The sequence below is a fragment of the Rhamphochromis longiceps genome, linkage group LG7 (assembly GCF_057381845.1).
Source record: "Rhamphochromis longiceps isolate RC_006_pf linkage group LG7, R_longiceps_female_GT1.1, whole genome shotgun sequence".
Taxonomy (NCBI): domain Eukaryota; kingdom Metazoa; phylum Chordata; class Actinopteri; order Cichliformes; family Cichlidae; genus Rhamphochromis; species Rhamphochromis longiceps.
Genome location: NC_140563.1, coordinates 63166506 through 63180407, shown reverse-complemented (window position 1 = coordinate 63180407; position 13902 = coordinate 63166506). Strand labels below are relative to the sequence as shown.

Here is a 13902-nt window from a genome sequence, read left to right as displayed (position 1 = left end):
AGAATATGGTGGGCAATATTTTACTGCTTAAGGTGGAGTCTGTTTAACAGTATGTCATACACATATATTTAACTTGCCCACTCAAGAAGACATGGGCTAAGTGTTAGGGGAGGTGAGCTGAAGAATGGACAGAAAACAAAGTTCTGTTTGTAGTTTCTGGAAGTAGTGTCTTTTTAGAGGAAAATATCTCAGGCTGTTTTTAACCTGTGCGCTCAAACCAAAGCAGTCTGTTCCATACAGGAAGTCTGTGCAGCACTGAGAGTTTAGAATAAGTGGGATCTGTATGAGTAACTATGTTTTACTGGTATACCATATTGCAATGTACTGAATTGCATTTTTAAAAACATGCCGAGTATTTAAGAAAAAATAAAACCTTTGTTGGTGCAAACATGGTGTGTAACTCACCCCTGTGCTCACTAATGACAGCATGATTCTCTCGTTGAGTGCGAGAGTCTCCCCCTGCTTCATTTTGATCCTTTTCTTGTCCAAACACTTCATGGCATACCTGACAATCAGAGCGACAGACACAGGTTACACATGCAGAGGTAACTGCACCGAGCGGTGTGCCTTTCAATACATTTACGGAGCTCACATTTTTCCCGTGTCTGCCTTCCTGCAGCCGTACACCTCTCCAAAGCCGCCCCTGCCGATGATCCGATGCACGCTGAAGTCATTCATGGTCAGCTGAAGGAGGAGAGAGGAGCACAGAGACTTTAACTCAAGCTGAAGAAAAACATGGCCTTCCTCTCAGAGACAGAAAACTCTGGGTGGACGTGCCCGTTTGGTTCAGGTTGCTGTTGCGTCCCACCATCTGAAAAAGCGGATGTCTGTTTCCAGACATCTCAGGATTCGGCAGCTCTGCTGGTGTGTTTCATTGGATGGAGGGAATTGCTAAAGAACCACACGGTTCTTTACAAACCCATTAAGTCGATAAGATAAAAAAGACAGTCAACTTTTGGGAGAATCCCCCTGTCCCCCATACTCACATGGATGTTGAGCTCCACATTCTTCCACTGGCAAAAACGAGTGAATTTATCACTGGAGGAAAAAAGCAAAATGTCAACATGTGATGTCAGCTACCACCCCCCGCTGAAGAAAAATAAGAGGAAGAGAAACAAAAATAAAACGCATCTAGTATGATTACCTCTCAATGAACTTCTGGAAGATGTTTCCTCTCAAGCTGTCACAGATCTCCACGATGTATGGCTAAAGACACACACACACACTCTCTTCAGCAAATGTGTGGACAAAAATGCTTTGCAGGTGTATGTGAATTATTTTCCTGAGTGGGCAGGACTGCATGTTCACATACTGTTTCTGAGCCTCAGCCTTGTTTACCTGGTTTGTATTTGTGAGCTAACTTGTTTCACAGAAATGCCCACTGAACATTTACATCTTGTTTGTGACTCAAAGAGTCTTTGAGTTGTTTGTGCAGTTGTAACACAGAGGTACTGTATTACTGCTGCACATACAACCCAAGGACTGAGAAAATATAGAGGAAATACTAACAAGTTGATGTAACATCTTAGAGTCACTGGGTATAATTTTATATCCACAAAATAAGCCATGTTGTAGTCTAAAAGAGGAAGTTGCTGATTAGATTTTCTGAGCTCAAACACAGCTCCTGTCTGTGTTGCTCTGCATGTAATTTTCCTGGGTGGCATTTTAGCAAGCGATGCCATGGTAAAAGTTTAATTACCAACAGCATGAACGAAAACAATAAAGTTCAAATATTGAGCACAGAAGGGAATCTGGTACAACTCAGGTGCTATAGATACTCTTTGACATGGACATGACATGTCAATCACACACGCATACCACACCAGTCAATTAAGAATGGAGAAAAAATAAATAAATCACAAAATAGGTGGTGTTTTTGTGGGGGGAGATGGAGATGAGTGCTCCTCTAGAAACCTCCACGGGGTTTTCAGAACCTAAGTAAAGCCACCAAAGTGATTTATGATCCTAAAATGTTCCTTCAATACACACACAGTTTTACAGGTATTTTCTTTCTAAGGAGCATGTGCAGTGTTGCATGCTGCTGTTCTGATATTTTGTTTTGGCCCTGTTCATGTCATCAAGCGGCACTTGCCTTTTATAAAAGTCAGTGTAGACCTACAAACTTGTCTGTTAATGAAATGTTACATTTCATTGTGATGCAGAGTGGCATCATTAAAAAAAAAAAAAACAACAACTACAAATATGCTAACACATGCATGACTCCTGCCCTGCTCACAGTCCAGTCATTCTTACTGCCACCTATTCTAAATGCATGTATCAATGCAGCACTAACAAGTTTTGGAAGTTTCATGTTTGTTCTGTTTGACCGTTGAGGTTTTCGAAACCTGACTGAGGAGTTTTTGTCCCAGTTTTATTCTGTCAAGAGCAGCAGGATATCACTGTGTGTCTCTCATCAAACAATTTGCACAATAATAATGGAAGCACCATTTCTTCAGTCACATTTTGGGGTCAGGGCTCCACCAACAGGGTACTAATGGAGTATGTGGGATCAAACACAACAAGTGACCGTTTCCTTTGCAATATATGGGGCAATGAGCTGAGCTGATATAAAAACAAGTAAAAGGTCTACAATCATCAAATCAAACTATTTCCATCCTTCACTTTTTTTTTTTCCTACATGTTTAAAAGAGCACAGTCAGACAAGTGCAGCTTCAGAGATCAAATAGTGTTTACCTGAAAAAGGTTTGGGGGGACCTGTTTCTTCGCCAAGTGACTCTGCACATGGTCCACTGCTTTCTTAGAGAATGGCTAAGACAAAGAGGAGGAAATAAAACCAAAGGCCATTAAAAATGCAGCATAAACATTTATTTCACTTCCGTTTTTTCTGTTGTGAGCATGTGCGACCCCTACTGTAACGCTGCTGCAGAGAGCAACACCAATATCTGGGTTTGCGTGGGTGGTGGGTGTTTAATAACTTCCTCCATTTAGACAGCCCCAGCATGCACCGTGCTTGCTTTACATCCGAAATTGTTGCCTTGCATGAGGACAAAAGCAGTAGAGTGTGTGTGTGTGTGTGTGTGTGTGTGTGTGTGTGTGTGTGTGTGTGTGTGTGTGTGTGTGTGTGTGTGTGTGTGTGTGTGTGTGTGTGTGTTTGTGTTTTTGTTTAGACTTGCTCCAGAAGCCGGGTGAAGAGGAAGAAGCAGGGTGAAGACTGGAGTATACTGTGCTTTACAGGGATCGGGATTGGTCCAACAACAGTATAGTATGGATTTACATCACTAGTAAATTATTAATTGTAGATTAAATTATTAATATCGAGGATATGGGATTCAATGTTTGTTACTAAAAGCATCTGGTTTCCATTTATGATCCCAGGTTCCACTGACCAGTCTCTTTCTGATATTTTTCAACAATGTGGCTTTCCTGATCTCTTTGTGTCGTAAACCTCTCAGATTCCTCGGCTTTCACAGAAGAGAATATTAGGGAGCGGATCATTAGATGCCCATGAGGTGTGTGCATGTTTGTCTGTGTGTGCTTGAAACAGAGTCCTGTGGTCAAAATGTGGATGTTAAGGCCGCATGCTCACGTGTGAACAGGACAGGAGCTCCTTCATGATGTACACATCGTAAATCTGCCGGCTGCGGCTCAACCGCTCCTCCTCAGAGTCCAGCTTCTCATAGTCCTTAATCTGAAACAGAAAACACACACACAGCTTAGCGACACCACAGAATGCGGAAGGCTCAATCTGAATTAGCAGGATTACAGGCCCCAAGCTGGTCATCCAGCCCTTTTGTGCACTCTAATTCGCAGGGCATGGGACACTTACTTCTTCGTAGAACTTGAGCTGAGGCACAGCCTCATCTATTTCATTCATACAGAAGTCCTTGAAGAGCAGGAAGCCTGTGAGACACAAAGCAAAAATACAGTGAGTATACATCTCAGTGCAACAGCAATATTTATCAGTCTGCTGGTCAACAATGATTTTAGCCTCTCCAGTGGAGTCCAAACATTAAACATAAGACAGAACATAAACTTAGGACGAGCAGATCTCCTTCGACTTCTCCTAAAGTCAAAGTTATAACAGGCCTCGACTAACTTTCTTTTTTTGATGTATGTGGATGTAACAGTTTTAACAGTCTATGAAACATCACCCTCTTATAGCTCATTAACATAGTAATGGTATTACCAAAAGTCCCGACCAGTGTTAGCTTTAGGATTACAGCTGATCCACATGTGACACTGTGTCATTGGGCATTTAGTTAGGTAGGTAATGCACTGATGTAGTTACTGACTTACCACAAAGCGCTATACAAATACAGGCCATTTACCATGTGTCTATCAATCTGTACGATATGCTCATCAGCGTACCTCACATGCCTCTAATCATAATGACTTTAATTCCTCCAAGTTGTTAAGCATATCAAAGAAATGTGAAATAAGCAGAATATATGACAGTGGAATGTACAAGCACAGAGGCAATAAGGAAATTATTTGGTATAAAACTAGACAATAAAACATACAAAAGCAAACTTGAGGCACAAATGTGACTGTTCTGTAAATACATGATAGTATTATAGCCAACATGAGGTGACACACACACACACACACACACACACACACACACACACACACACACACACACACAGCGTAAACACTTGGCAGAACACAGAGCTGAAACCCAAGCAGCTGTATTTACTGTATGAGCCTTAAGAAAGACTGAAGCTGTCTTATTCTTAAGAAAGGCCACGAAAGCAACTAATTCCACTCACCACTTTACAACTGTACCAACACACATACACACACAGTTCATAATTACAGAAAATGGCCCTGGAGATTAGCTGGCTAAAAGTACAGCGCCGCTCTCAAACACACCAACAATGGACAGACATCTCACACTGTTATCGAATAAAGACTCGAAACATCATCAGAGAGAAGGTGGGTGGGGGGATTTAAAAAAAACAAAAAACAAAACACACTTCCATGTGGCTTGCAGGGTTGAGAGGCACTGTTGCCATGGTAATAGCCTCTGTGGCCATCAGCAATGTGTGAAGAATGGTGTAGAGCGACAGAGACGAGACTGTCAGTGGACTGTGGCACTTCCAGGAGGCCTGGTGAGGCAGTTACGGCCCTCCTCTGCCGTCCTTAGAATGTCAGCGACATTTTCCCATCAAACACACATTGAAGCAGTACATTAGGGATGGAGACAAATGAAGGCACGAGACTGGCAGGTATAACAAGCTACTGTCCACAGAAACCGGTACACATGCAATGCTGACACTCAAGACTTTGCATCTTGGCTTTACCGATTAGTATCACGTATGAGCAAAAATAGATGGCTAAACAAATATAAGCCGTTCATTCTCACCCTCCCACATGTCCTGTAAGACACAGATGTGTCTTAAATTCACTTATTTCCCTGCTATATTTTCATAACAATGTGCCATAAATCCAGCCCAGACTCACTCACTGTCAGCTCCACTCAGGCCAAATGATGGAAAAGTTGCTTCTGATCAACAACATCTATCAACAGGAGTCTGAAATTCTAATAAATGGACCATTGCCCATATTCAAAATGATCAACCACCATCTCAAAATGAGCTGTGTGTCTGAAGAAATGCTGGTTTATACTGGATTTGTACTTCTACCACAAGTCTCACCCAGCCAACCACATACACACATTCATACATTATTTTATCATACAATCTTGCGCACACACGCACACTCTGAAAGATACATCAGGGGCAACTCAGCATTCAGGATCTCTCTCAAGGACAGTTCAACATATGGACATATGGCAACCTTCTGATTGGTAGACAAGCCGCGGTACCACCTCAGGCCTTGTGTGAGGAGCATGTGTCGCGTATAAAACAGAATCAACCAGTGAGCACAGTTCTAAAGATTAGGGTTTGATATCGATCCACCTCTGGTCACTACTCATTCATCCCTGTGTGTGTGATCAAGACACCGCATATTTTCAAAAGCGCTCCAACGTTTTCGGAGACATCTGTTACCCACCAGCTTGATAGCTAACCGGGGCTCAAGGCTCACTAGAGCCATTGAGAACACCAGACTCCCGGCAAATCGTATTCAAACCCACCACCGTCTTTCGCTACTCAGGTTAAACATGATATATGAGTGACTTAGATAACTTAAAATTATACTGTTTGGTTTTTTTTTTAGTATTTTATTTGTTCCTGAGTAAATCGGTTTGGCTGAGATTAAAGTTATAGTTTTTACACAGCTGAATAAACGTCAAGCAGGCAACTGATTATCAGAAGTGTGAGATGCTCGAGAATTTACTCCGGTGACCTGTTATATTTTAGATAGCAAGGAGTTTATTAAACTTCACTGAAACTATCTGCAAATTTCATTAAAATTTCATAAACTATCATCTTGTCTTTATTTTTAGTTAGCACAGACCTTAAACACTTAAAGATGTAAGCTAATGATAGTTATATAAGAGCAGATGCTGCTGGTGCAATAAGCTGTACGTTTTACGTCCAATGGATGCATGATCTGATTAGTCGACTAATCGCATAAATAATCGGTGATAAGTCGACTATCAAAATAATCGTTTGTGGCAGCCCTAAATCAGAGTACAATATATCGTACAACATGCCTTTGAATCAGGCTTGTATTAACAGGCCTGCTTCTTCTTTGGTTCAGACAAAAAGGGGGGAAAAAAAGCGCTCTACACTTTACTTACACAAATCAGAAACTGGACATCACAAAATTCCCTTTAAAGCTTTTAAAAAGCAGCTATTGTTTCAGTTCACTGTCCTCACTGATTCAGTTTAGGGCACTTGTTTTTGGCCTCACGTCTACTATCATATATTGTCACTTCTTCCCTTCCGTTTTATCTTCCCCTACAGACATGATGCATCATTTCCAGTCTGACGAATAAACGTCCTCATATGCATCCACACATGCTGTATATTTACACAGCCTAATGGACAGGGCATTCCCTCCTACCCTCACAATCAACCTCCTCCCAAACACAAAGACAGGTTTTCAAAAGCAAGGACCAAACATGCAGGAGAGGTATTAGGAGAGGGGGGGGGGGGGGTGTCAGGCCTTACATCACCAAGACTCAAGGATTAAACTTAATCGCTGAACACTTCAACACTGCCCAGCTAATTCAACAAATGGCCTCTCTCTCTCTCTCTCTCTCTCTCTCTCTCACTCACACACACACACACACACACACACTTACTTCAGGCGCCAGCTCCTTTGAGCTTTGTCTCATTAGCGAGATCACCTGAACTGTCTAAAAATATCAAGCTGGCATGTTCTGACTGCCTCAGTCTTCCATCATCACACACACACACTGACCACGCTGTGTATAGCTGCAGTGTTCCAACTCTGTACACGTACAGCTGTAGGTAACACAGGGATCCTGCCCCACCTTGCAGTTTAGATTTACGATACATGCAGACTTTTTAAAAATTGTACTCAGAAACAAATGTGGCACCAAACATCCATTAGTTAGGAGTTATGGATGCCAGCTGTCTGCCTGTTGTATTTGCTTGTTAGCATCCACAACAAGCTAATCTGACATGACGGGACCAGTCCCACTCGCTAAAATGAGCTGTGGCATTGTGGGTAATTTGTGAATCTGTTGACATTTAGTTCACAAATGCTTCACTTTGCCTGCCTGCCCAACTGGTGAGGTGACAAAAACAGCCCATCCTCCCTTTATGGCTGAGGGGTAAGAATAATAAAATTATTGAAGGGTCATTTGAGTGAGAGGTGACTTGCATGTGCTCCATTATACATACGCTGACCTTTACTGGTGGGAGTGAGCGGCACCAGTCGGCGGTGCATTTGAGTGTGCATATACTGCATGATGTGACAGACATTCATTGGAGTACAGCTTCAAGATTAGCAAACAATGTTAAGTATTCTGCTAACCCTGCCCACACAGACTGAACACCCTCACCATAACCTGCTAAAATGCTAATCCCACAGTGCTGGCAATTTGTTTTGATTGGTGATGTCACACAGCTGATTTCAGAGATGGCACAGCCACAGCATGAGGAATGAATCCAGCATTAAATGGCTACAGCAGTACATTGGAGGGGCTCGTTTTCCAATGCACTATTGATCATTTGAACCCCAGGCTGCTGTTCTCAGTGTTATTTACAGCACAGTCACTGTGTATGCTGAGGATCCTGAGGGTAACCTGGGCTTCTACATATGCATAGGCAGTTATGTGCAAACAGTTTAGTTGTCACGGATGTTACTACTGCTTTCCTTTAAAGAAATTAAGCATACATGAAGTTCACTTCGCCTGTTTGACATGAAAGTAACCTGTGTATAATATATCACTGCATCCACTCAGGATAGTATCACAGACAATTTTGTTAGGGGTCATGTACAGTGGGGTGAAAGAAGTCTTTGCCGCCTTCCTGATTTCCTGGTTTTTGTATGTTTGTCACTATTAATAAAGTGTACACCCCCTAAACCTAATAAATGGTTGGGCCACTCTTAGCAGCAACAACTGCAATAAAGAGTTTGTGATACCTGGCAATGAGTTTCCATAGCGCTGTGGAGCAATTCTGACCCACTCATCATCCATGCAGAATTCTTGTAATTCACACTCACACTGGGGGGGTTTTCGAGCATGAACCACCTTTTTAAGGTCATGCACCTCAATTGGATTCAGGTCAGTACTCTGGGAAGACTACTTTAAAGTCCTCATTTTGTTTTTCTTGCTGGTGTGTTTTGGATTATTGTCCTGCCGCAGAATCCAAGTGTGCTTCAGCTTGAGGTCACTAACAGATGGCTGGACATTCTCCTTCATGATGTTTTGGTAGACAGCAGAATTCATAGCTCCATGTACCACAGCAAATCTTCCAGGTCCTGCCCAACTTTTGCACAAGTGAGTCATATGCAAGCTTTTTTCAAATGCCATGTCCAAATTATGCAGAACACAGTTGCATTTCTGCTCAAAGTCTGTGTAGGTCTTCTCGTCTGCATGCCTGAAATGAATTCGAACTCAATAAAGGCAATAAATGCAATGCTGTTAATAAAACTGCATCAACTGTTATCACTGATTATTCTTGACTGTGCCAGCTTATACAAACCGATTATATATAGACGCATACATCCAGCACAAACCCGGTGTGAAACAGCAGATACCACTTACACTGCTAAATACCATCTCATCTGCTGATATCAGTCAACAAAGCCAGTGTCAGCTAATCCCATGATTTATCAGCATATCTGTATTCTCTTTGAGATGGTGTGGCGTGAGGACAAGTGAAAACACCAGACTTTCAGGTTCTTTGAAAGGAAAGTTGATTTTAAAAGCCAGCGTTAAAGAACAAAAGTGTGGTCTGTAACAATAGTCCTAAGTAACAATACCACCAAACTTCAGTACTGCTTCTTTTGCAAGACTCGTACTACTCCCTCACCTAATTTTCAGTAACTATGAACCTTCAAAACCACTGAACACACAGAACATCAAATTATGTATAAGCAAAACTAGTATGGTTCCTGCATCAAATCCATCCCCTGATTCTGCCTTCTGTTAGCTGAAAAGATAGAAGAATTGCATATGGCGGTTACCAAAGCTGAGAACTGGGGAGCAGAACTTGACAAATTATACTCAAACATCGATCAGATCCAATTAAACCTCGATGAGCTCAAGTTTAAAGTTGCCCTTTTTTGCCCTTTGTATATTTGATTTAGAGCTGCGACACACAGCAGCCAGACATGAAATAAGAACATCAGTATTTATCATTTAGTCGGTTTGATTTCACCCAAAGATAATAATAAAAATAATAATGGATTGCATTTATATAGCGCTTTGAGGGGCCCTCAAAGCGCTTTACAATTCCACTATTCATTCACTCTCACATTCACACACTGGTGGAGGCAGCTACAGTTGTAGCCACAGCTGCCCTGGGGCAGACTGACAGAAGCGAGGCTGCCATATCGCGCCATCTGCCCCTCTGGCCATCACCAGTAGGCGGTACGTGAAGTGTCTTGCCCAAGGACACAACGACTGAGACTGTCCGAGCCAGGGCTCGAACCGGCAACCTTCCGGTTACAAGACGAACTGCCAACTCTTTGAGCCACGATCGCCCAGCAAAGGTGGAAGGAATGCAGAGATGAAATTAGTAAATGTGTTTACCCAAGACTACAGGGTTCCTTTATACTTTTACTAACATCTTTTCATTATCAGCACTTCATGAGGACACATTCTGTGAAACATCTGTGCATGCATGAATAAGAAGGATAAAAGTCAAAGTTTACCACAGCATATAGTCCAAGGTTTTTTCTTGCATAAAGACATTTTTGGTACTCCCAAAGCTAGCTAGCTAGATAAATATATATATAGCCATGTTAATGTCTGTGTGACGTTGGTGAACGTGGAAAGTAAGGATGGGAAATAATTTGTGAAAAGGAAACTAGTTGTAGTTGTGACCCTATACAATCTAAGCAGTCTTTGCAAACTCATAGTCTGGATGTCCACAACCTCTGACTTACAGCACATACTCTCCAGATGTAACAAGGTACCGGACTTATGTGTCACACACATCTTTGTGTCTCAGCCAGTCGTGCACATTGCACCGCTGGCACAGTTGCTGGGTTGAAGACATGAGTGTCGGTTTTTACCGTCACTTTACTGATGTTCCAGCACAGAAGCTCAGAGACATACAGATATACAGAGGGAGATGATGAAACAGTATTGAAAACTTGAGCGTTTGTGAAGGGGAAAAAACAAGAGAAAACACAAGACAAAGTCTCTGACTTCTTCTCCTCCTTATCAGAGTTTAGGTGGTGATATTGTCTGAGTGGCGACACCTATCATTTAGCAGAATACTCCAGTGACTTCTTGCTCCTTAACGATGGGTATAAATACAAGTGACTGTGACAAGAGGTTGAGGTGCAGAGCGAAGTGGGTATACTGGGGCCTTTGAAGCCTTGAGACAGGTATGAGCTCTCACTGTAGCTTCTGACTTCATTACCATGCCAGTGTGTGCATAACATACTGTAGCAGGTTTAGCATATATATCCAGGAGCCATTGCAAAGTTAAATATCATGGAACATTTGGCACCTGCTGAGCGAATCCTAGCAGCAGATGTCAACATATGAACACCATGACGCAACAACTTAGCCTTAGAGTTTGGATAAACATTCTCACATGTGTAAATCATAATTTGTGCAGTGTCCACAAGTTATGATTTACACATGTGCTTTCCAACCCAACAATCTAACTGGAGACACACACAAAAAAAGCTGAAACCTGTGTAGTGTGCAAAGGACAAACAGGAAGGTATTAACTTGCCCATGCAGCATTAAAGGCCTCAGTTTAGCAACATCAGACTGAATGAATTCCTATCAATTTAGCAGAACAAGATTTAGCTCATATCGTCATCAATACTTAGTGAGCACACTGCTCAGATTACAGCTTATTAGAAAAATATGCAAGTGTGCTAAACTATTAAACTCGTGTGTATGGTCTGGAGCTCAGCTCCGCACTGTCTTAGGCTTTTATTCTCCAACTAAGTAACAGAGCAAGTTCAAATAGTCCACAATAAAACCTACCACCAAATAGGAACAAGTGATACAGCCTCAAAACAACATTTTAAGAATATCTGTGATAACAATTCTGATGATAGAGAATCGATGTGTGCAGCTTGCAGGCAGTAGGAATTATGAGAGCTACTGTCACTGGTACTTGCTAAATCAAACTGTGAATTTATCGAAACAAGGTACCAGCTACAGCAGGATTATAGTGCAATAGTAATTCAGTTTTATTTATTTAGCACCAAAGCACAACCACAGTTGCCTCAAGGTGTGTTATATTGTAAGGTAAACATACAAAAATAATACAGAGAAACAGATAAAACCTTAATGATCAGATGACTCCCTATGAGCAAGTGCTTTGGGGAAAGTGGGATGAAAAAACTGCCTTTTAACAGGAAGAAACCTACAGCAGAACCAGGTTCAGGAATGGCTGGCCATCTGCTGCGTCTGGTTGGGGGTGAGGGGGAGGAACACAGGACAAAGACACAGAGATCAATAACTGATTATTAAATGCAGAGTGGTGTATAAACAGTGAGTAAAAAAAGTGAGTGAAGAAGAAGAGAAACAAACAAGCAAAAAAGAAAAAAAACAGTGCATCATGGGAAGCCCCTAGATGAGCTCTCTGGCTGCTGTCCTGGGAAGCCCAGGTGGCAGGCGGTGTGGGCAACCTGGCATCTCCATTAGGACTGCCCATTAATGAAGGTGGGACAGGTGTTCTGTGTCACTGGCCCTCTGACGCCCTCCCCCAGTTCAGGAGAGACGTACCGTGTACCAGTAAGGTGCCAAGGGGGTACACGCCAGGCTCTGGTGGATTCAGGCTGTACGCAGATCCTGATCCACCAAACCCTGGTTTGCCTGGGGGCACTGCTGTAGGCAGAGTGGGTGGAGGGGAAGTGTGTGCATGGGGAAATATGCCTTAGTGTTACCGGAAATTAGATATTGGGGAATTGGCAGGGATTGACCCGGGTTCAGTAGGTTAATGGGGCAGTGTGTTGGAGTGCGATCGTGGCCGGTAGGGGCATGTGGGGCACTAGCCCCGCGAGAGGAAAGACAGGGGGGCCTTCTCAAGAGGCCCCACCGGCTCCAGTAACCCACTCCACAGATGATTTTCCACTGGAGCAGTCTTGGGACGACACCCAATGCTCAGCCTTCGACCAGGTAATAAGCATTAATAGTTGGGTGGTGCACCCTGAAACGGGGCTGACATTCCCGCACTTCGTATTAATTAGGGACAGGTTATATTGAGTGAGTTGCAATGCTCGAAAACAGGAGGCGCACACTCGGTTGTTGATGCCTAAAAGCCGCCAGAAAATTATTTTCCAGGCAGCTCATTACAACCCAATGGTCGGTCACATGGGGTATGACAAAACACTGGATCGGGTCATGGTCCGATTTTATTGCCGATGTACCGCGGTAGCGGTGGTGCATGTCTTGTCCAGAGTGCCAACTAGTTAACCAGCTGGTTATTCCAAAAGTGCCTGTGCGCCCGTTGCTGTTGATGGAGGTCCTGTTCAAATGCATTGACAATGGGAAGGATGGATAAGCAAACCAAACTTATGGCATGCACAGAACCCTGTGGAATTCAAGATAATCCTCTATGTAATAGTGGAGATTTTTCAGTAATTAGCTAAGACAGCTGGGTCGAGTGATGGCTTTTTAAGTAATGGTTTATCTGCTGCCAGCATGAAGGCGTGTGGTATATATCCCATTAACAGAGATAGGTTGATTTAAGATTGAAACATTAATCAATGGTAGGATTTCTTTGAGCAGTCTTTTAGGATTTGGGTCTAAAAGACACATTGATGGTTTGGAGGAAGTAATTACTGAACTCAAAGATCAACTGGAGAAAAAAAAAGTATAAATAAGTATCAATGGCACTGAAAGTTGCTGTATATAATGTTATGTCTGTGAGATTGTTATGAGTAGTATTTTCTCCAATTTTATTTGTAAAGAAATTCATAAAGTCATTATTAGTTACGGTTGGCTCAACAGAGCTCAGACTTTTTGTTAGCCTCGCTACAGCGCTAAAGAGAAACTTAGGGTTCTTATTTTCTTCAATTAGTGATGAATAGTAAGATGTTCTAGCTTTATGGTCGGCTTTTAATAGAGGAATTTATTTTTCCAGTCTAAATGGAGATCTTCTAAATTAGATGTCATTTCCACTCCAGCTTATAAGTTATTTGCTGTAAGGTGCGCATCTGAGCGTTATACCATGGAGTAAAGTATTCCCACCATGAATCACATGCAGGGAAGATGTAAAACTATTAATAAAACAATCAACCTCTGCAGGAGCAGAGTTCAGGTAGCTGCTCTCCTGTGTTGGCACATGACATTGAAGAAGATGACAGTGGATGAATTATATTCTTAAACTTAGTTACAGCACTTCCAGACAGACAAGTACT

At 42.3% G+C, this 13902-nt stretch overlaps 1 protein-coding gene across 1 annotated transcript in view; it reads right to left on the bottom strand.

The window, feature by feature from the left end:
- The window catches only part of grk3 (G protein-coupled receptor kinase 3), a 76225-nt gene that overhangs the window by 29951 nt on the left and 32372 nt on the right, over window positions 1-13902 (bottom strand). Inside the window, exons 3-9 of the mRNA XM_085414769.1 lie at window positions 3788-3861; window positions 3548-3649; window positions 2695-2769; window positions 1145-1206; window positions 987-1038; window positions 593-684; window positions 406-505 (exon numbers count right to left, since the gene is read on the bottom strand). Of these exons, the coding sequence (XP_085270895.1) occupies window positions 406-505; window positions 593-684; window positions 987-1038; window positions 1145-1206; window positions 2695-2769; window positions 3548-3649; window positions 3788-3861 (557 nt within the window). The remainder of the gene's footprint in view (window positions 1-405; window positions 506-592; window positions 685-986; window positions 1039-1144; window positions 1207-2694; window positions 2770-3547; window positions 3650-3787; window positions 3862-13902) is intronic.